Source organism: Melanerpes formicivorus, unplaced genomic scaffold (assembly GCF_026170545.1).
Source record: "Melanerpes formicivorus ecotype bairdi unplaced genomic scaffold, bMelFor1.0.p_v2 SCAF_113, whole genome shotgun sequence".
Classification (NCBI taxonomy): Eukaryota; Metazoa; Chordata; class Aves; order Piciformes; family Picidae; genus Melanerpes; species Melanerpes formicivorus.
Window position 1 is genome coordinate 218,607 of NW_027142465.1, and position 18,719 is coordinate 237,325.

Sequence of the window (18,719 nt, forward strand, 5' to 3'; positions counted from 1 at the left end):
CGCGGCCGCCCCGTGGCGGCGCGGGGCGTGTCCCTGCGCGGCCGCCGTAGCTCCGCCGTTAGGGGCGGGGCAGGCGTTTAAACGGTGGCGGCGGGTGCCGGTCCGGGAGCCATGGAGCGTCCGGGAGCCATGGAGGGTCCGGGCCCGGCCGCCCCCCGGCCTCTGCGTGGGAAGTCCTTCTACCTCGACCTGCCGAGCGGGCGGAACGCGCGGGAGCTGGCGGCGGCCATCGGGCGGCTCGGAGGGGTGAGCGGCGGCCGCGGAGCCTCCCCGCTCCCGGGGCTGCCTGCGGCGGCGGCCCCGCCTCCTTCTCTGCGCTCTGTCTCTCCCTGCTCCTTTGTTCCGCTGGCTTCTTGATTCTCTCGGTTGCTTTGGCGTCGATGCGGCCTGGCTCCTCTCGGCCCTCCGTGCGTGCCCGCTCTGGCCGGAGCCGGGAGCCGGAGCCGGGAGCCCTTCTCCCCTCGGTGCCTCTCTTTCCAGAGCCCTCCTGGGGCCGCCGGGCAGCGCGGTCCTGCCTGAGACCACTGCTGGGGGAACTGCTGCCTCTTGTCTGCTGGTCCCGGCAGCATCTTTTGCGGGGCGGCAGCTGCTTGCTCAGCCCTGGAGGAGCAGCTGAGGGGGCTGGCGGTGTTCAGCCTGGAGCAGAGGAGGCTCAGGGCAGACCTCATTGCTCTCTGCAGCTCCCTGCAAGGAGGATGGAGCCGGGTGGGGGTTGGGCTCTTCTCCCAGGTTCCTCGCTTGTTAGGATAAGAGGAAACAGCCTCAGGTTGCCCTGGGGGAGGTTTAGGTTGGCCATGAGCAACAATTCCTTCCCCTTGAGGGTTCTCCAGACTGCCCGGGGCGGTGGTGGAGCCTCCATGCACGGAGGGGTTCCAAGGCAGTGGCAATGTGGTGCTGAGGGCCAGGGGTTGGTGGTGCCCTGGCAGTGCTGGGGTAATGATTGGACTCGGGGATCTGAAAGGGCTTTGGCAAGCAGAGCACTTCTGTGACGCTGTGGCAGCACCTCTGGGTGGGGTAACAAGCTGCCTGGCCTCAGAAGTGCCTGCTAGGCAAGGGGAACTGGTTGCTTGGTCCTAAGAGCACCAGAACAAGAGGACACAGTCTCAAGCTGTGCCAGGGGAGGTTTAGGCTGGAGGTGAGGAAGAAATTCTTCCCAGCAAGAGAGATTGGCCACTGGGAATGTGCTGCCCAGGGAGGTGGTGGAGTCCCCATCCCTGGAGGTGTTCAGGAGGGGATTGGATGTGGCACTTGGAGCCATGGTCTGGTCAGGAGGTCTGTGGTGACAGCTTCCCCCTTCCCCCTGTGGAGCTGTTGCTGGGCAGATCCCTGTGGCATTCCTCATGGCCCCCTTTGGGTTTCCTCAGTGCTGGTTTTGCTCAGCAATTCCTTGTGTCCTCTCCCAGAACCCTCAGCAGGGAAGTGCCCTGTGCTCAGCACTGCTGAGGCCACACCTGGAGTCCTGTGTCCAGTTCTGGGCTCCTCAGGTTAGGAAAGAGGTTGAGCTGCTGGAAGGTGTCCAGAGAAGGGCAAGAAAGCTGGGGAGGGGTCTGGAGCACAGCCCTGGGAGGAGAGGCTGAGGGAGCTGGGGTTGCTTAGCCTGCAGAAGAGGAGGCTCAGGGGAGACCTTCTTGCTCTCTGCAACTCCCTGCAGGGAGGTTGTAGCCAGGTGGGGGTTGGCCTCTTCTCCCAGGCAAGCAGCAGCAGAACAAGAGGACACAGTCTCAAGCTGCGCCAGGGGAGGTTTAGACTCGAGGTGAGGAGAAAGTTCTTCACCGAGCGAGTCATTCGTCATTGGGATGTGCTGCCCAGGGAGGTGGTGGAGTCATCGACCCTGGAGGTGTTCCAGAGGGGATTGGATGTGGCACTTGGTGCCATGGTCTGGTCATGGGGTCTGTGTTGATAGGTTGGACTCGATGATCCTCGAGGTCCTTTCCAACCTAAGTGAGACTGTGAGACTGTGATCCCTGGAGGTATTCAGTCAACCTGGGGACATGGTTGAGTGGCCATGGTGGTGTGGGGTTGATGATGGTCTTGAAGGTCTTCCCCAACCCAAACAATCCTGTGGTTCTATGATGTTATTGAAGCTACTGGGTTGGGCTCTGGGGGAAATGGGGTTCTGACACCTGGGACCAACTGGAAGGAGCAACAAATGTCCCAGTGAGGGAACCTGCTGTGGAAGCCACTCAAGTGTGCCCATTGCTGGGAGGTGAGAGAAATGCCTGGGGACAATCCTTTGATGGTCCAACTACCTCCAAAGGCAATGAAGTCTGGGGTTAACAGACCCAGAGGGTGCTGCTCTCTTGTTCCCAGCCTAATCTGGTTAACCAGACAGACACCACAGAGAGAAGTGTAAACCCTGGCTGAAAACCCAGGGCCTGCTCCTTGAAGGCCTTGGCCTTGCCCTGGGTGCCTTGAACTCAGCCTGGGGGTGAGGGTGGTGACCCCTTGGAGCCCCTTGGCCCGGGGAGGCTTTGGTTTGCTCTCTGCTGTGCTTGCAGCCCCCTGCATCACCCTTGCAGGGCAGGCTGCAGTGCTGCCCTGGCACTCCCTCAGGGGCCCCAGGGCTTCTGCAGTGCAGCAGAACCACTTCAGGCTGCTCAGAGCTTTGTCTTCCTGGGGGCTTCTCTCCTCTGCACCACAGCTCTCTGCCTCCTGCTGGGGTTCCTGTGAGTCAGTATCCCAGATGCTGGGGTTCCACCCCTGTCCCCTGCAGAGGGAGGTGTCTGGGGTTTGCTCTGCCAGGCCCCTGCTGCCCTGCTCCATGGGGAGCTGCCTGCCTGCCCACTTCCACTTGCTGCAGTCTCCTGCTCTCCTCAGCATGGCTCTGGCACACTGATGCACTGTTGGAAGCCCCCTCCCTGGCACCCAGCCCAGGTCAGGTTGCTTGGGGCTGGGCTGGAAGAGCTTTAGAGGTCCCTTCCCACCCAGAGCACTCCATGGTGCTGTGCCAGGGCCTTCTCCTCAGCCACTGCTTTGTCTCTGAAGCCATTGCTTGAGGAGCAGCTGAGTGGGGGCAGAGTCATGGAGGTCAGCCTGGGGGTCCTGGTGGTGGCTCACAGAGTGTCTCCAGGACAGGCACTGGGAGCAGGGCCAGCAGGGAGGCAGGGAAGAGATGAGCCCTGCCAGCAGCCCCTCTGCTGTGCCTGGGGCTCAGCCACAGGCAGGGTTGGTGTTCAGCAGGGCACTCCCAGCTCAGAGTGGGGTGGTTGCAGAGCTGCTCTCTTCTGTCCCTTGCTGCAGGTGACTGAAAGCTTCCTCAGCAAAGAAGTCAGCTGTGTGGTGTCCAGCAGCAGGGAAGCCAAAGGAGACAGAGCCAGGGCCCAGCCTGAGAAGCAGAGCAATGGAACATCAGGAGGTGCCAAAGCCCCAAGCCTGATGGCCTCTGCCTCCAAGGGACACCACAGCAGACCTCAGCAGAAGCCACCAGAGGCTGTAAGAGCTCTGCAGGTTTGGGGCACCTCAAAGGTTGGCCCAAGGGATCTAAAGAGTAGAAATGGGACTGGTGCTGGAGGCTGAGGTGGTTCCTGCCTTCAGCAAATGTTTTGAGTGGGTTTGCTCTGGCTCTGGTCACATTGGCACCCTGTGTCTGCACAGCACTGTCCCCTCAGCTGTGCATGGCACAGGGTCACAGGGCTGGCAGTGAGCTCAAGGCTCAGTCAGCTCCAACCCCCTGCCATGGGCAGGGACACCTCACACCACAGCAGGTTGCTCACAGCCACCTCCAGCCTGGCTGCAAACACCTCCAGGCAGGAGGCTTCCACCACCTCCCTGGGCAGCCTCTGCCAGGCTCTCACCACCCTCCTGGGGAACAACTTCTTCCTCACAGCCAATCTCCATCTCCCCACTTCTAGTTCTGCTCCATCCCCCCCAGTCCTGTCCCTCCCTGACAGCCCAGAGCAGAGGGGCAGGAGCCTCTCCCTCCACCTCTGGCAATGGGCACTGGCAGCACTGGCAGCTGAGCTGCCCTTGGCCTTCTGGGCTGCCAGTGCCCATTGCTGGCTCCCTCGCACAGGCCTGATTCCTGCCCCCCTCAGAGCTGTCCCAGACACCTATCCCTCCCTGACACCCTCAGAAGTTCCTCCCCAGCTTTCCTGCAGCCCCCTGCAGATCCTGCAAGGCCACAAGGAGGTCTCCTGGGAGCCTTCTCCTCTCCAGCCTGCACAAACCCAGCTCCCTCAGGCTGTGCTCCCAGCAGAGCAGCTCCAGCCCTCTGCTCCTCCTCCTGGCCCTGCTCTGGACACCTTCCAGCCCCTCCAGAGCCTTCCTGGCACAGAGGCTCCAGAGCTGGCCCCAGAGCTGCAGCTGTGGTCTCAGCAGAGTGGAGCAGAGGGGCAGAATCCCCTCCCTGGCCCTGCTGGCCACACTTCTCTTGCTGCAGCCCAGGCTCTGCTTGGCTCTCTGGGCTGCAAGTGCTCCCTGCTGGCTCCTGCTGAGCTTCTCCTCCCCCACACCCCCAAGGCCTTTCCTCCAGGGCTGCTCTCCAGCCTGGATCAGTGCCTGGGATTGCCCTGCCCCAGCTGCAGGACCTTGCCCTTGCTCTTGTTGAACCTCCTGAGGTTGTCCTGGGCCCAGCTCTGCAGCCTGCCCAGCTCCCTCTGGATGGATCCCTTCCCTCCAGCCTGCCCTGCTCCCTCTGGTTGGGGGGTTGGAACTGGATGATCCTTGAGGTCCCTTCCAACCCTGACCAGTCTATGATCCCTTCCCTCCAGCCTCCCAGCTGCCCCACACAGCTCGGTGTGGTTGCTGGACTCGCTGAGGGTGCACTCTGTGCCTCTGTAACAAGGACATCTGCTCCAAGGGCAGAGGGAGGAGAGGCCTTGGCTGGCCTCCCAGCAGGGCAAGTGATCACCCTGACTCAGAGGTGTCTGGCAAAGCCAGAGAATCCCCATCCCTGGAGGTGTTTTGAAGCCACAGGGCTGTGCTGAGGGCCATGGTTTAGCCCCAGCCTTGCCAGAGCTGGGGAGTGGCTGGGCTGGAGCATCTCAAGAGCCTTTTCCAACCCTCTGTGGAGAGGATAAGGGAGTTGCAGGCTCTGGGTGCTCCCAGGTGTGGGTAGGGCAAGGCCATTGTGATGTGGCTCCCAGAAGGGGGTTCTGTGGGTGCTGCTCACCCTGCTGGGGCTGGGCTCTCTGGGCAGCAGTGCTGGTGGCCAGAGCTCCAACCACTGCTGGTGTCTGGTGGAAGCTGTGGCTGTGGGGAGAGCCTCTGGCACCTCTGCCAGTTGGATCTGGGCTCCTGTGGGTGGTGAGCCTGAGCTGGTGCTGGGGGTGTCACCACTCAGGGTGTGTGCCCCCTGCTCCCAGCTCCATCCCTGAGCCTTGCACTCAGCTCCTTTGCTGCCTCTTGGCTTGCGACTGAGGCTCACTCCCCAGGAAGGAGCCTGCCCAAGGGTGTTCCTTAGCCCCTGCCAGCCTGGTGGGATGTGGCAGGCAGTTTCTGAGCTGAGTTGCTCTTCCTCACTGCTGTTCCATGGAAGCCCAGCCCTGGCTGAGCAGCTGCTGGGTGCAGACCTGGAGGTGCAGACCTCTGCGGTCCCTGCAGGCAGCTCAGCCCTGCTGGCTCGGGGCAGGCCTTGGCCAGCTGCCCCTCCCCAGCACAGAGCAGGTGCCACTGGAGCCAGCTCTTACTGGACAGCTTGCTGCTGCCTGGCAGCTCTTTGCCTTGACATGGTCCTTGGCTCCTCTCTCTGCAGGCCCTGATCAGCAGGGGAAGGGAGCTGCTGCAGAAGGCCATGAAGAATCAGGTGAGCAGCATCTGCCTGGGCTTTGCTCTGGCTGGGAGTGCTCAGAGGACTGCTGAGCCCTGCAGAACCGGTGCCAGCCCCTGCTCCAGAGCACCTGCCTGCTGAAGGGAGCAGATTCTGGGGCTGAGGGAGGTCTGAAGCAGTTGCTTTGTGGCTCTGCAGTGCTGCTGGGCACCGCTCTGCCTGCAGCTGTCCTCTGCCCACCTTGGCACTCCTAGGGCCTGGCCCAGCGATCTGGCTGCCCAGAGCAGGAGAATTTTCAATACAGAGCCATTGCTAGAGGAATTTTTAGCCTAGAAAGAACTAAAGAGCCATTGCCTGGGCAAAAGGCTGCTCTGGAATCCCTTCACTGACAGCACAAGTGGCCAGGAGGATGTCAGTGCCCACTTGCTCCTGGCTGCAGCTTCAGCTTCCAGAGCCTGACCTAGATGCTCCTCTTAATTTGGGGTAGATGAAGCATGAGGTGGAACCTTTTCTGCTGTGCCCTGATTTTACCAGCCAGGCCCTGCTCTGTCAGTTGGGCAGCAGGAACAGCCTCTCTGAACTAGATTCAGAGCTCCTGCAGCCATCTCTGCTCTGAGCTGGCCCTTGGCAACCCTCTCTGTCTGCGCAGGACACCTGCAGTGGCAGCAGCATCCTGGCCAGGGCTCGCCTGTGGGGAGTGCAGATCCTCCACGTGGATGGTATCCTTCTGGGCTGCATCTCTGAGGTGGGGGCAGCAGGAATGTGGGACAGGAGAAGGAAGAAACTGCAAGAGGCAGCTGGTGCCTGCCTGGTGGCGCCGTGAGGTGAGGTCCTGCCCGTGCCTGGAGCCTGCTGCTGTCACAAGCCAGCACTGAGTGTGCTGGAAGGTGCTGAAGCAAATGTTAACAGCTTGGGCAGTGCATTAATTTGTTCCAAAAAGCTCATTTCTCCTAATTGACCTGGAAGTGCAGCTCCTGCTGATGGCAGCCTTGGGTCCCTTTTAATTAGGAGGGGCTGCTGTTGGAGGAGCTGGGCTGGAAGGAGCTTCCTGTCCGGGTGATGGATGAGGAGGGGCTGGTGGGGGAGGCAGACGGTGGGACTCTGCTTCCAAGAATAGATCTGGAGTAAAAGGTTCCTGAGTGGCTGCTGACAGTGACATACAGCTGTGGCTGGGCCTGTCTGGGTGCCTGCTGGAGGCAGCTGCTGCTCCTGCACCTTCCCCAGCAGCTCTGCAGAGCCGCAGCCATGTCCTGAGCCTGGCAGGGCTCTGCCTGCTGCAAGATTCCTGCAGGGGCCTAAAGCCAGCCCCAGCTCTGCTGAACAGCAAAGTGCTGTCCCTCAAAGCACCCTCAAAGCCTCAGCCATAGCCTGGCAGGGCTCTGCCTGCTGCAAGATTCCAGCAGGGTCTTTGTCCCTGCAGGGGCCTAAAGCCAGCCCCAGCTCTGCTGACCAGCCAAGTGCTGTCCCTCAAAGCCCCCTTCGGGCTGCTCTTGGGCTGGTGAACCATGCAGTGGTGAATGCTGCGCTGGGCAATGGCAGGCTTGGGTGCTCCCTGCTTTTGCCCTGCCTGCATGGGAAGCTGTCCTGCACTCACTGGAGGGGCAGAGCTCACCTGCTGCTGCTGCTGAGCTTTGGCTCCTTGACCTGCCACCTGCACAGACATGCTGGCCTACACTCAGCAGCTGCTGCGTGCTGCCTCGGGAGCAAGGAAGCCCTGCCAGAAGCCAGAGGTAACTGACTTGGCTCAACCAGCCTGAGGGGCTCAGGGCTCCTCAGCAGCTCTAAGGAATCCTGAGGGTCTAGAGAACAAATCCAGCTGAGGGAGCTGGGGGTGTTCAGCCTGGAGAAAAGGAGGAGGCTGAGGGAGACCTCATTGCTCTCTGCAGCTCCCTGCAAGGAGCCTGGAGCCAGGTGGGGGTTGGGCTCTGCTCCCAGGGGACAGGTGACAGGACAGGAGGAAACAGCCTCATGTTGCACCAGGGGAGGCTTGTGTTGGGCATGAGGAACAATTTCTTCCCTTTGAGGGTTGTCAAGGCCTGGCCCAGGCTGCCCAGGGCAGTGGTGGAGTCTCCATCCCTGGAGGGGTTTCCAGGCTGAGGGCTGTGGTTTAGCAGAGGGTTTGGTAGTGTTGGGTTCAGGGTTGGACTTGATGATCTTAAAGGTCTCTTCCCTCCTGACCTGTTCTTTGATTCCCTGGCTCTAGCTCCTCTCCTGCCAGTGGAGCAGGGAGCAGGGCAGCCTCCCAGGCTTCCATCCACCAGTGCTGCTGCTGCTGCTTGTTCAGAGGGTGGGGGCAAAAGCAGCTGAGGAGGAGGCAGCCCTTGGTTATCAGTGCCACCTGTAGCACAGCTCATGCTGGTTTTGCCTGCTAAGGGACTGAGGGTAACAGGAAGATGAGGTGCAGCTGGGCACTGCCTTCCTGAGGGGGGTGCAGATGCCCTGGGGAGGGCAGTGAGGAGGCAGGGAATGTGCCAGCACACTGAGACTGAGTCTGGGGAACCTGGGAGACAATAGCAGGGGGAGGTGATGTGATCTCTGCTGCAGGAGCTCTGAAGGGGTGGGTGAGGCTGCTGTGCTGTCACCCTGGGACTGGCAGCTGCAGCCCTGCCCCTGCTGCCTGCCATACTCAACCTGTCCCTCTTGCCTGCAGGCCAAGTGCCCTGCGGCCGGATGGAAGATCCACAAAGGTAGGCCCTGGAGCTGTGCTCCTGTGCACCCTGGGCTGTGGAGCTGCTCAGGGAAGCCTCATTTAGAGTCTGAAAACTCCCATCTGAAACTCCAACGACCCCAAATATGCCAAGGGTTAAGGCAGTCTGCCTTGAAGGGGGCTTGGGACTCCCTGGCTGGCGCTCGCTGTAGCCTCAGCAGAGCTGAGGACATCCAGGCAGGGGGCTGGACCCCATCACCCCCAGGACCCTGAGGCAGTCCAGAGCTGTGCTGCTGGCTCTGCACCTTCAATCCTCTGGTTCCAAACCACGTTTCAGAGAAGAATGCATCCTCCAGAGCAGAGCCTGTTCCTCCCAGCCCACTCACTGCTGCAGTGTGCTGCTGAGACACCGCTCCTGGGATAACGCTTCCCGAGGAGGAGGCAGGCAGGGAGAGAGGGGGGGGGAAACCAGGTTCTCATCTGCAATTAGACAAGAGCCAATTGTGGAACCCAGATTGGCAGTGCTGACGTCAGCTCCTTTGTGCCTTGCCTGCCTGGGCTCCCGGGGAGCCAGCGCTCGGTGGGCTCCCGGCGCGGGCTCCGACCTGCACCCTGCCGCTGCCGCCTGGGAGATCGCTTCCCACTTGGGGGGGGGGTTGGAAGGTGGTGAGAAGAGGCTCAGAAAGCTGTTGGGTGAGGCAGCTTGTCTTCTGCAAGCTGAGAGCTCTGCACTGTGGCTGGCTCTGAAGCCTGCCTTGGGGACTCGTGGTGACAGCTGAGCTGTTTGTCAGCGCTCAGCACCCTGCCGCCCGAGCCTGGGACCTGTGCAGAGCCCTAGGTGTGGCCTGGCTCTCAGAGGTGCTGAGCATGTGGCAGCACTGGCACAGAACGATCCTGTCCTGCCCTGAAATAGCTGCTGGGGTGAGGTGCAAGCTCAGGGTGAGGCTGGAGGAAGGAAGTGGGGAGCACAGGGTGGGATCAGCCCTTCTGGAGGACAAGGGCTGAGTGTCCTTGCAGAAAAGAGCCCTGGGTGCCAGGGTCACCGGGACACGAAGCTCCTCGCCCTTCAGAGGCCCTCAGGGAGACAGGAGAGCTTTGGTTTGGGGGTGAGGCAGGCTCCCCATGGGAGCTCTGGGTTCATCTGCTCCTGGGCTGGGTCTGTGCTTGCATTTCCAGGCCCAGCCTGAGGCTGCCCTGCAGGCTGCACCCCTGGGGCAGCAGGGACCTGGAGGCCTCTGCCCCCAGCCTGGCTGGAAAGCTTTTCTCGAGTGCACTGCTGAGGCTCTTCCTGCTCCCTTAATAGATTTTTATGCCTCTGTAGGAAGCAGAGCTGCTGCCTGCCCTCCTCAGGGACAAAGTGAAGGCCAGAGACTGCTCTTCAGTGGTGTTCTCATGCCAGGCTTGGCTCTGCTGCAGCTTGGTTTGTCTCCAGCAGCTCTTACTGCTTGGTGCTGACCCTCCTGGCCTGAGCCACCCTGAGCTCTGGGCTGCTGTGTGAAGGGACAGGGGGGGAAAAAAGGAGCTGGCAGGGCTGATGCAGAGCTCTGGGTGTGTGCAACTGCTGCTGCAGTTTGCTGCTTACAGAATCCTCTGGTGCTCAGCAGCATCCTGGGCTGAGGGTGTTCTTGGGGCAGCGTTGGGATTTGAGTCAGCAGCAGAGGCCTGGGGCTAGGCCAGCACCTGGTAGAGCTCAGCAGACATTAAAGATGCAGGAGACTCATCTGGATGTTCTTTCTGAGGTGGAAGCAGTCCCTGGTTGGGCTGCCCCTAGGGTTTGGTCATCCTGCTGAGTGCTCTGAATGGGGGTGGTTGCAGGTTACCCAAAGAGCTCTTCTGGCTGCACTTGGCCAGCACTGACCCTTCCTGGCTGGCAGCAGTTCCCCTGAAGCTGGCTCTGCAGCCACTTCTGCTGGGGAATGGATGAGCAAATAGGAACTGAGACTGGAGATGAAGAAGAAATTGTTGAGAGTGAGGCTGGGGAGAGCCTGGCACAGGCTGCCCAGGGAGGCTGTGGCTGCCTCCTGCCTGGAGGTGTTCAGGACCAGGCTGAGTGAGGCCTTGAGCAAGCTGGGCTGGTGGGAGGGGTCCCAGCCCAAACCATTCAGTGAGTTACTGAATGTATGAATTTGACCCTGGCAGCCTCTGAGCAGCTTTCTTTCCAGCAGGAAAACTGAAGCCTCCTTTCCTGAAGGTGGAAGACCAAAGCAGGTGAGTGACACCTTGCCAGATGTCACCCCCCCAGAGCCTCAGGGGCTCCCAGGGCAGGAGCCCCTCACTGCTTTTACCTGCAGGAGGTGTTCTGGGCACAAGGCAGAGCCTGGCTTCCCTGGGAGCCTGCTCCACCCTGGGAAGTTGACCCTCTCCTAGGGGCAGGCAGATGGAACACAGAGAAACAATCTGGTGGCTCATGTGTCACGGGGGAAAGGTGTCAAGTGAGACTTGCCCCTGAGGTTTGTGCCTTGCTCAGATCCTGTTTGTGATCCTCAGCAGGTCACTTAATCTGCTGGAGCCCTCTGCAATGAGGAGAGAGATTGAAACCTGAGGCCAGGGCCTGTAACTGGATGACAGCACCCAGCACCCCGGGCTCTGCCCTGTGGTGTTCCCGACAGCTCTGTAGCAGTGCCCACAGCACTTGGTCCTTACTCTGCAGACCACACCTGAGGCAGCTGCAGGCTCAAATGTTGGGTTCTGCCTGCTGCATGCAGTGAAGTGTGAGGGGAGAGCTGCCTGGGAACCACCTCCTTCCCCTGCTGCTGTGTGCACACTGCACTGGCTCTGCTTTGGGGCACTCTGGGCTTGGGGTGAGCAAGCAGGCTGCCTCCTGCCCATCAGTGCTCTCCCTGGGAGCTGGCCTGGGTGCTTCCAGTGAGACATGGGAGAGCTCTGGAGCAGGCAGAGGGAGGTCAGCCATGGCCAGAGCCCCAAGGGAGACAGCACCTGGAGCCCCTGAGGCAGGGACAGCTCTGCCCACGCTACCCCAGCCAGAGTCCTGATGTCCTCATCTCCTGCTTTCAGGCAGTTCAGACCCTTCTATCACCAGTTCAAAAGCTTTCCCAGCCTCAACTTCCTGGCCCCCAAAGGCTGCAGCCCCTTTGAGCCTCTGAAGAGCCTCCCAGACCCTTGCAGAGCCAGGTAGGTTGCAGCTCCTCCTGGGCAAGCCTCTAACCCAGCTGCTGCCCTGCTGCTGCTTCTTCCTGGCACCCAGAGAACCTCTTGCCTGGGTGAGAGGAGCCCTGCTCTGGGTCAGAGCTGCAGGCAGGCAGCTGGGGGCTGCTGGTGCTGTGCAGCATGGGCAGGGCAGGGCTTTGCTGTTGCCTGGCAGGGCTGTGGAGGGCTGCAGGCAGGCAGCTGGGGGCTGCTGGTGCTGTGCAGCATGGGCAGGGCAGGGCTTTGCTGTTGCCTGGCAGGGCTGTGGAGGGCTGCCCGGTGCCCAGCGAAGGGCAGAAGAGCCCCAGGTCCACACCAGTCACTGTGCCCAAGAGGAGGAGAGGCTTCTGTGAGTGCTGCCAGGAGACCTTCGAGGAGCTGCAGGAGGTAAAGGCTGCCCTGGCATGGGGCTCATGCAGGATCCTAGAGGGGGGCACTCAGCAGCTTGGCTTAGCACAATGAGCATGTCAGTGGTACAGACCCCTTTGGAAGGAGCCAGGGTGCTGCACCTGCAGCCTTTGTGGTGCTGCTAGGGTCAGGTGAAAGCCACAGTGGCTGTGCTCTGACCTCCTGCTCTGCAGGAGCAGTGCTCTGGGAAAGTGGAGCCCTGTGCTCGCCTCTGAGGCCAGGAGAGCCTCCAGGACCATCCCATTCCCTGCTCCCTCGGGTGGGAAGCTTCCCCCACAGCAAAGAGAGGGCACAGGCTGCTTTAAAAGGTGAGGAGAGGCTTCCTTATCTGCTAGAAGGTCCCAGACAAGATGGCTTTGAGAGCCCAGCCTGTAGAGACAGGCAGCAGGTGTTTGGAGTCTGCCTTGGCAGCGGCTGCAGGGGGAGGCCTTAGGCTGGGTGCAGGCAGCAGCTCCTCGCCACAGGTGCTATGGGAGCAGGATTCCTGCTCCCAGGCCCGGGCTGGGGAAGGGGCTGCTGACCCTCTGGGGGGGGGGGGGGGCTGGCAGTGCAGCTGCCCCTGCTGTGGAGGGGGTGTTGCTGAGAGCTCTGCCCCCCGGCAGCACCTGCGGAGCCCCCGGCACAGGCGCTTCGCGCTGGAGCCCGCGCGCTACGCCGCCGTGGATCGCCTCATCGCCCAGCTGCCCAGCAGCCCCCTGCACCTCCCAGCCAGGTGAGTCCCAGCCACCCTGCCAGCTCCTGCCAGCACCACAGGGCTGCCTGGCAGCAGGGCCTGAGCCTCGGTGCTGTTGCTGTCTTGTGCTTCGTCCCGGCAGGGCTGGGGCTGACTGTGGGACCTGCCTGGTGACTGCCAGGCAAAGCTCAGATCAGCCATGGGATCTCAGGCAGTGATAGGACCAGGGGGAATGGAATGAAGCTGGAGGTGAGGAGATTCAGGCTAGATGTGAGGAGGAGGTTCTTCCCCAGGAGAGTGGTGAAGCCCTGCAATGGGTTGTGCAGGGAGGTGGTTGAGGCCCCAGCCCTGGAGGTGTTAAAGGCCAGGCTGGCTGAGGCTCTGGCCAGGCTGATGTAGTGTGGGGTGTCCCTGCCCATGGCAGGGGGGTTGGAACTAGATGATCCTTGTGGTCCCTTCCAACCCTGAATGAAACTATGAAACTATGTTCCTGCAACCCCCTGCAGGGCTGGGGCAGCTCTGGAGCCCTCAGCACAGACAGGGAGAGCAGCTTGGAAGTGCTGCTGAGAGCAGAGCTGGGCAGGAACCGGCACCCAGCGCTGCCAGCCCCAGCCTGGCCTGGGCTGAGCCCCAGCAGGGTGGGCAGCAGGGGCAGGGAGGGGATTCTGCCCTCTGCTGTGCTCTGCTCAGACCTCCCCTGCAGGGCTGGGGCAGCTCTGGAGGCCTCAGCACAGACAGGGAGCTGGGGGAGCAGGGCCAGAGGAGGCCACAGCAGTGCTGGCAGGGCTGGAAGCCCTCTGCTGGGAGCCAGGCTGAGAGAGTTGGCCTTGGGCAGCCTGCAGAGGAGAAGGCTCCAGGGAGAGCTTCTGGTGGCCTTGCAGTGCTTCAAGGGCCCAGCAGAGAGCTGGGGACAGAGCTTTGAGCAGGGCCTGATGGGATAGGCCAAGGGGAGATGGTTGGAAAGGGCAAGAGGGAGCTTGAGAGTGGAGAGAAGGAGAAAGGTTTGGCAGTGAGGGTGGGGAGAGCCTGGCCCAGGCTGCCCAGAGAGCTGGGAGCTGCCCCATGCCTGGCAGCAGTGCAGGGGAGGTTGGTTGGGGCTGTGAGCAGCCTGCCCTGGCTGGGGCTGTCCCTGCTGGCTGCAGGGAGGTTGCACTACATCAGCATGGGCTGAGCCCTTCTCTTCTGTCCCTGTGTCCAGCACAAGCCCTGCTGCTCTGCAGCACTCCTGTGCCAGGCCCTGGGCTGTGGGGAAGCCTGAGAGGGCTCTCATGCTGCCTGTGCCCTCTGCCAGCAGCAGTGTCACTGCTTCCTGAGCCTCAACACTCCAGAATTGCTTCCCCCCTGCTGAGCAGGGCTCCAAATGCTGCAGAAGGGCTTCCAGGGCCTGGGGGGGGGGGGGTGTTGGTGGGCCTGGGGGGAGGGTGTTGGTGGGCCTGGAGTGAGCAATAACTGCTGGTTCTTCTCAGGGTGCCTCGGTCCTGCCTGGCAGATGAACACTTGGTGCCTCAAGCACAAGTTCTGGGAGGATTTGAGATGCTGACAGCAGAGCTGGGAAAGGAGAGGGAGCAGCCAGAGCAGGCTGCTGTGGAGCTGCTGGTTGATCTGGAGTGTGACCACGGCCTGGAGACCAAGAGCTGCTCCCCCTGCCTTGCCCCTGGAGGAGGCTGGGGCTTCTCCAAGCACCCCCCTGTGGGGCTGCTTGCTGCAGCAGGGCTCAGCAGCCGGGTCTGTGCTGTGCATGGCACCACGGAGGAGGCTGCAGTGAGGGACACAGCTTTGGGCCTGGCTCCTGGCCTGGGCTGGGGCAGTTGTGCAGTGCCTGCTCCTGGCGGGGAGAGAACTGCTCCGTGTGGACAGCAAGGGTCTGACAGCCACCCTGCAGGGGCCCTGCCTGCCCCCAGGAAACGCCATCTGTCCTCCAGGCAGAGCAGCCAGGTGGGAAAGAAGCCCAGGCTGGAGCTGGGGGGTGGCCTCTCTCCCTGTGAGCTGTCAGAGCCAGTGGATGTTGGGCTGGGTGCAGGGCAGACGTCCGAGCCAGGCTTGCCTGCGCTGCTGGAGTCTGGCAGCTTGGCCCTAAGCACAAAGCTCTCCAGCAGACCTCAGAGCTCCCTTGCCTTGGACCTGTGCCTCTGCTGGCACCCTGGGGACCCAAGCCCGTGGGCAGGGTCCCCTGAAGCTGTGTCCATGGGGCTCCATCCCCCAGAGGCTGTGGGCAGGCGTGGCTGGGCCAGGGCAGGCTGCCAGGGGAGGCAGCTCCTGGGACACAGTGAGAAGGTCCCCAGCAGCCTGCATGGTCCTGACCTGGAGAGCACCATGAGCCACAGCAGCTGTCCCCCTGGCCAGCTGCCCTCTCCAAAGCTGCCTGTGGCTGGAGCCAGATGTTGCTGCTCCCTCTGTGCCAGAGCAGCAGAGAAAGCAGCACCTGAGCAGCTTGCCCTGCCAGGCCTCCGCAGGGCGCCGTGCCCCGCGCCCCTGCAGCCCCTGCCACCCAGCACCCAGGCTGGCCACGACCTCAGCAGGAGCTCCTCTGAGTCAGACTGGGATGGCCAGCTGCTCTCCATGCTGCCAGGTGCCCAGGAGAGCAGGCTGCAGCCTGTGGACAGGGACCTGCTCCAAAGGACACACACGAACGTGAGGGACAGCGGCTACGAGTCCCAGCTCTGCTCCGTCCTCAGGCAGAAGTCAGAGCTGGCCTGGGCAGGCAGAGAGGACAAGAACTGCTGGAACTGCTGCACAGAGAGCACAGGAGCCTCTTACCCCCTCTTTGAGACCTTCTTTTGGCAGCTGGATTAGCTGCAGCCACCTCCTGGCTGCTCTCTGGGCTGGGAGGAGGCTCGGAAGGGATGTAGGAAGTTTGCTGCCCTGGGGGCTGGGGGGAGCACCCCTCAGCTGCCCTAGGGGCTGGAGGGAGCACCCCTCAGCTGCCCTGGGGGCTGGAGGGAGCACCCCTCAGCTGCCCTGGGGGCTGGAGGGCAGCACCCTCAGCTGCCCTGGGGGCTGGAGGCAGCACCCCTCAGCTGCCCTGGGGGCTGGGGGGAGCACCCCTCAGCTGCCCTGGGGGCTGGGGGGAGCACCCCTCAGCTGCCCTGGGGGCTGGAGGCAGCACCTCTCAGCTGCCCTGGGGGCTGGAGGCAGCACCCTCAGCTCCACATGGGCTCCACAGAGAACCTGGGCAGCTCTCCTCTTGGGCCCTGCTGGGATCTCCCCTCCTCTCTGCTGCTGATGTGTAGAGCTGGTAGCTGCTTCCTTCTTCCTCCTTCAGCTCCTCCCTGGGCTGCTGCCCAGATGGTCTCTGGAAGAATCTGTTCCTTGCCCTTCCCCAGTGAGAGCATGGCCTGATCCCTCCTCCCACCCAGTCCTTGGAGGGGTAGGGAAGGGGGAGAGGAGGGCCCTGGGGGGGTTGGGGTTGGGTTTGGGTGGGTGGCTGTGGGTGTTTGCAGGTGTCTGTCACTGGGCCTGGGCTGGAAGGGTTCAGCAGCCTTTTAAACTTTGAAATAAAATGGAAGATGAGCTCCTGAGCCCTGCCTGGTGGCCTAAGCACAGCTCCCTGCAGCTGCTGCAGGGGAGGCTGGGCAGAAGCCCTGCTGGAAGGGAGCTGTGGGTGGCAGTGGGCACCAGGCTGAATCCAAGGCAGGGGGTGGCTCTGACACCCCCCCAAGAGGGTCTGCCCAGGGAATGTGGGCAGCAGGCTGCAGGCAGCTGTGGGAGGCAGCAGAGGGGTGGCTGCAGGTGGGGAAGGATGTCACTGGAGAGCAGTCCCTAGAGACCATCGACCTCTCCTGGGCATGGGGCCAAGGAGGGGAGATCAGAGCCCTGCCAAGAGGAGGCTGAAGGGTGTCTGAAAGCAGCCTCTGACTCCTTGAAGGGCAGCCCCAAAGAGGATGGAGCCAGCCATGGCCCACAACAGGGCTTCCAAGGTGGAAGGAAAGGCTTCCTGGGCTGGGCAGCCAGAGCAGTGCTGGCTGGCTGGCTGTCCTGGGAGCTTTTCAAGCCCTGGGTGAAGCACAGCCATCCTTCACTCATGAAGGGAAGCCCTGAGCTGAGGCAGAGCTGCTGGGAGCAGGAGGCTGCACATGAGGCCTCAGAGGGGTCCTGAGCTGACTCATTCCCCTGTGGGCAACCTCTGGCTCTCCTCTACCTGCTGGAGACCTTCCCCAGGTTCCACAGGGCTGAGCAAAGCTGCTGCAGCACAGCAGGCCTGGAGCACTGCTGGGAGCAGGGCCTGGGGCTGGTTGCTGTCATGATGGAAAGAGAAGCCCTGGAGGGGAGGTGCAGGTGGGTGCCCCAGCTTGGCCAGCAGCTTGCTGTGCTCAGTCTCCTGGAGGCAGTGGCCAGCTCTGTGCCCTAAGGCAGCAGGGAGAGGTGCTCTGGCCTGAGGGTGAACCAGGCCCCCCCAGACCATTGGTGGATGTGACCAAGGTGCTGAGCTGTCTCCTGCAGACGCTGAGCTACCTTGTGCCAGGGGTGCTCAGTGGAGGAGCAGTGGCAGAGAGGGCAGGGGGAGAGCAGCAGGGAGGTGACCAAGTGTCCTTCACCGAGCCTGGCCCTTCCCTGGAGGGAAGCCCTGCTTGCTGCCTGCCCCTTTCCAACGCTGAGCAGTGACCTACATGGGGGGGGGGCTGCCTGGGGGGGCTGGGAGCTGCTTTGTGGAGCCTTGGGCACGGTGCAGGCTTGGAGGCTGGAGGGTCAGTTGCTGTCAGCAGGTGCAGAGCCTCTCCTGTGAGGCAGCAGTCAGTGCCCTTTGGCACTGGCCCTGAGGCTCACCAGGAGAGCTTGGGCCTTGCAGACCTGGCTGAGGTGCAGCAGCTGAGTCAGTTCTATGCTGCAGGTTCCTCACCTCCCTGCTGCCTTTGTGGCTGGTTGTCAGAGAGCCACACAAGTGTTTGGGTTGGAAAAGCCTCCTAAGGTCAGGGAGTCCAACCAGCCACCTGCCACCCCTGCCCCATGTCCCCCAGTGCCAGGGCTGTCTGGTTTTGAGCACCTCCAGGCAGGGTGACTCCACCTGGGCAGCCTCTGCCAGCCCCTGACCACCCTTGCAGTGAAGAAAGTTCCTAATAGCCAAGGGGAAAAACCCTGCAGTGAGGAAGATGAAGGTCTGAGGGCAGCAGGTCACAGCCCTGCCTCCCCCCTGCTGAGCTCAGAATCCTGGAGTCACAGAATTGCTCCTTTGGGGTCACTGAGTCCAACCATCGGGGGGGGGGGGGGGAGTGGGGCAGCTGCTCCAGGCAAGCTTGGGGGCCCCATCCTGAGCAGGAGCAACTCCTCTGCCAGAGCCCAGCTGGGGTGAAGCTGCTCCCTCCAGCCTGGGCCTGCTGCAGAGTGCTGAGGGCAAGGAGCTGGAGCTGAGCCTCCTGCCTGCTCCCAGCCTCAGGCACATCCCTGCCCTCTCCTGCCATCCCTGCCCTCTCCTGCCTTCCCTGCCCTCTCCTGCCATCCCTGCCCTCTCCTGCCATCCCTGCCCTCTCCTGCCATCCCTGCCCTCTCCTGCCTTCCCTGCCCTCTCCTGCCATCCCTGCCCTCTCCTGCCATCCCTGCCTTCCCTGCCCTCTCCTGCCTTCCCTGCCCTCTCCTGCCTTCCCTGCCCTCTCCTGCCTTCCCTGCCCTCCCTGCCCTCTCCTGCCTTCCCTGCCCTCTCCTGCCTTCCCTGCCCTCTCCTGCCTTCCCTGCCCTCTCTGCCCTCCCTGCCTTCCCTGCCCTCTCCTGCCTTCCCTGCCCTCTCCTGCCTTCCCTGCCCTCTCCTGCCTTCCCTGCCCTGCCCCCAGATTCTGCACGGAGTGGTGAAAGCCAAAGTGGCCACCCCCAAGAGGGCTCAGGGTGGGGAGGGAGCCTGTGGCACTCAGCCATCCAGCAGCTCAGCCTGGTGCTTTTGGGTGCCTCAGACCTGCAGAGCTGTCACCGAGGCCAAGGGAGGAGGTGCAGGGGAGCCAGGAGGAGCTGCTTGGAAAAGAGGAGGGTCCGTGGGGAGGGCACGCACAGGGTCAGGGGTCCCTGAGGGCCCAGGGGGAGGGGATGGGTGCTGGACTCATCCTTTCCTTGGGTTCATCCAGGCTGGGGAGCAGAGGAGATGTGGGGAGTCCCTCCCTGGGTGCTGGCTGGAACCTGAGCAGAGACAGCCCAGGAGGGCTTGGGCTGGAGAG

At 62.4% G+C, this 18,719-nt stretch overlaps 1 protein-coding gene across 2 annotated transcripts; it reads left to right on the forward strand.

Annotated features, from left to right (window-relative positions):
- DBF4B (DBF4B-CDC7 kinase regulatory subunit) lies at positions 1 to 15,580 on the forward strand. 2 transcript variants are annotated; one of them, XM_068167185.1, is made up of 11 exons: positions 1 to 246; positions 3,241 to 3,432; positions 5,693 to 5,743; positions 6,357 to 6,426; positions 7,367 to 7,437; positions 8,358 to 8,394; positions 10,517 to 10,562; positions 11,370 to 11,486; positions 11,762 to 11,888; positions 12,512 to 12,621; positions 14,049 to 15,580. In XM_068167185.1, the coding sequence occupies exons 1-11, from the start codon at positions 112 to 114 to the stop codon at positions 15,373 to 15,375; spliced, it is 2,283 nt and encodes a 760-aa protein (XP_068023286.1). In that variant the 5' UTR covers positions 1 to 111; the 3' UTR covers positions 15,376 to 15,580. The 2 variants fall into 2 exon arrangements, with proteins under 2 accessions (XP_068023286.1, XP_068023287.1); XM_068167186.1 differs by having other exon boundaries at positions 10,520 to 10,562.
- The last annotated feature ends 3,139 nt before the right edge of the window (positions 15,581 to 18,719 follow it).

What these genes read in the sequence shown, in the direction of transcription:
- DBF4B (XM_068167185.1), top strand. Translation starts at nt 112, where the DNA reads ATGGAGCGTCCGGGAGCCATGGAGGGTCCGGGCCCGGCCGCCCCCCGG. An exon ending in GCAGATCCTCCACGTGGATG is followed by an intron (nt 6,427 to 7,366) that starts GTATCCTTCTGG and finishes CCACCTGCACAG; the next exon opens with ACATGCTGGCCTACACTCAG. An exon ending in AGCCCTGCCAGAAGCCAGAG is followed by an intron (nt 7,438 to 8,357) that starts GTAACTGACTTG and finishes TCTTGCCTGCAG; the next exon opens with GCCAAGTGCCCTGCGGCCGG.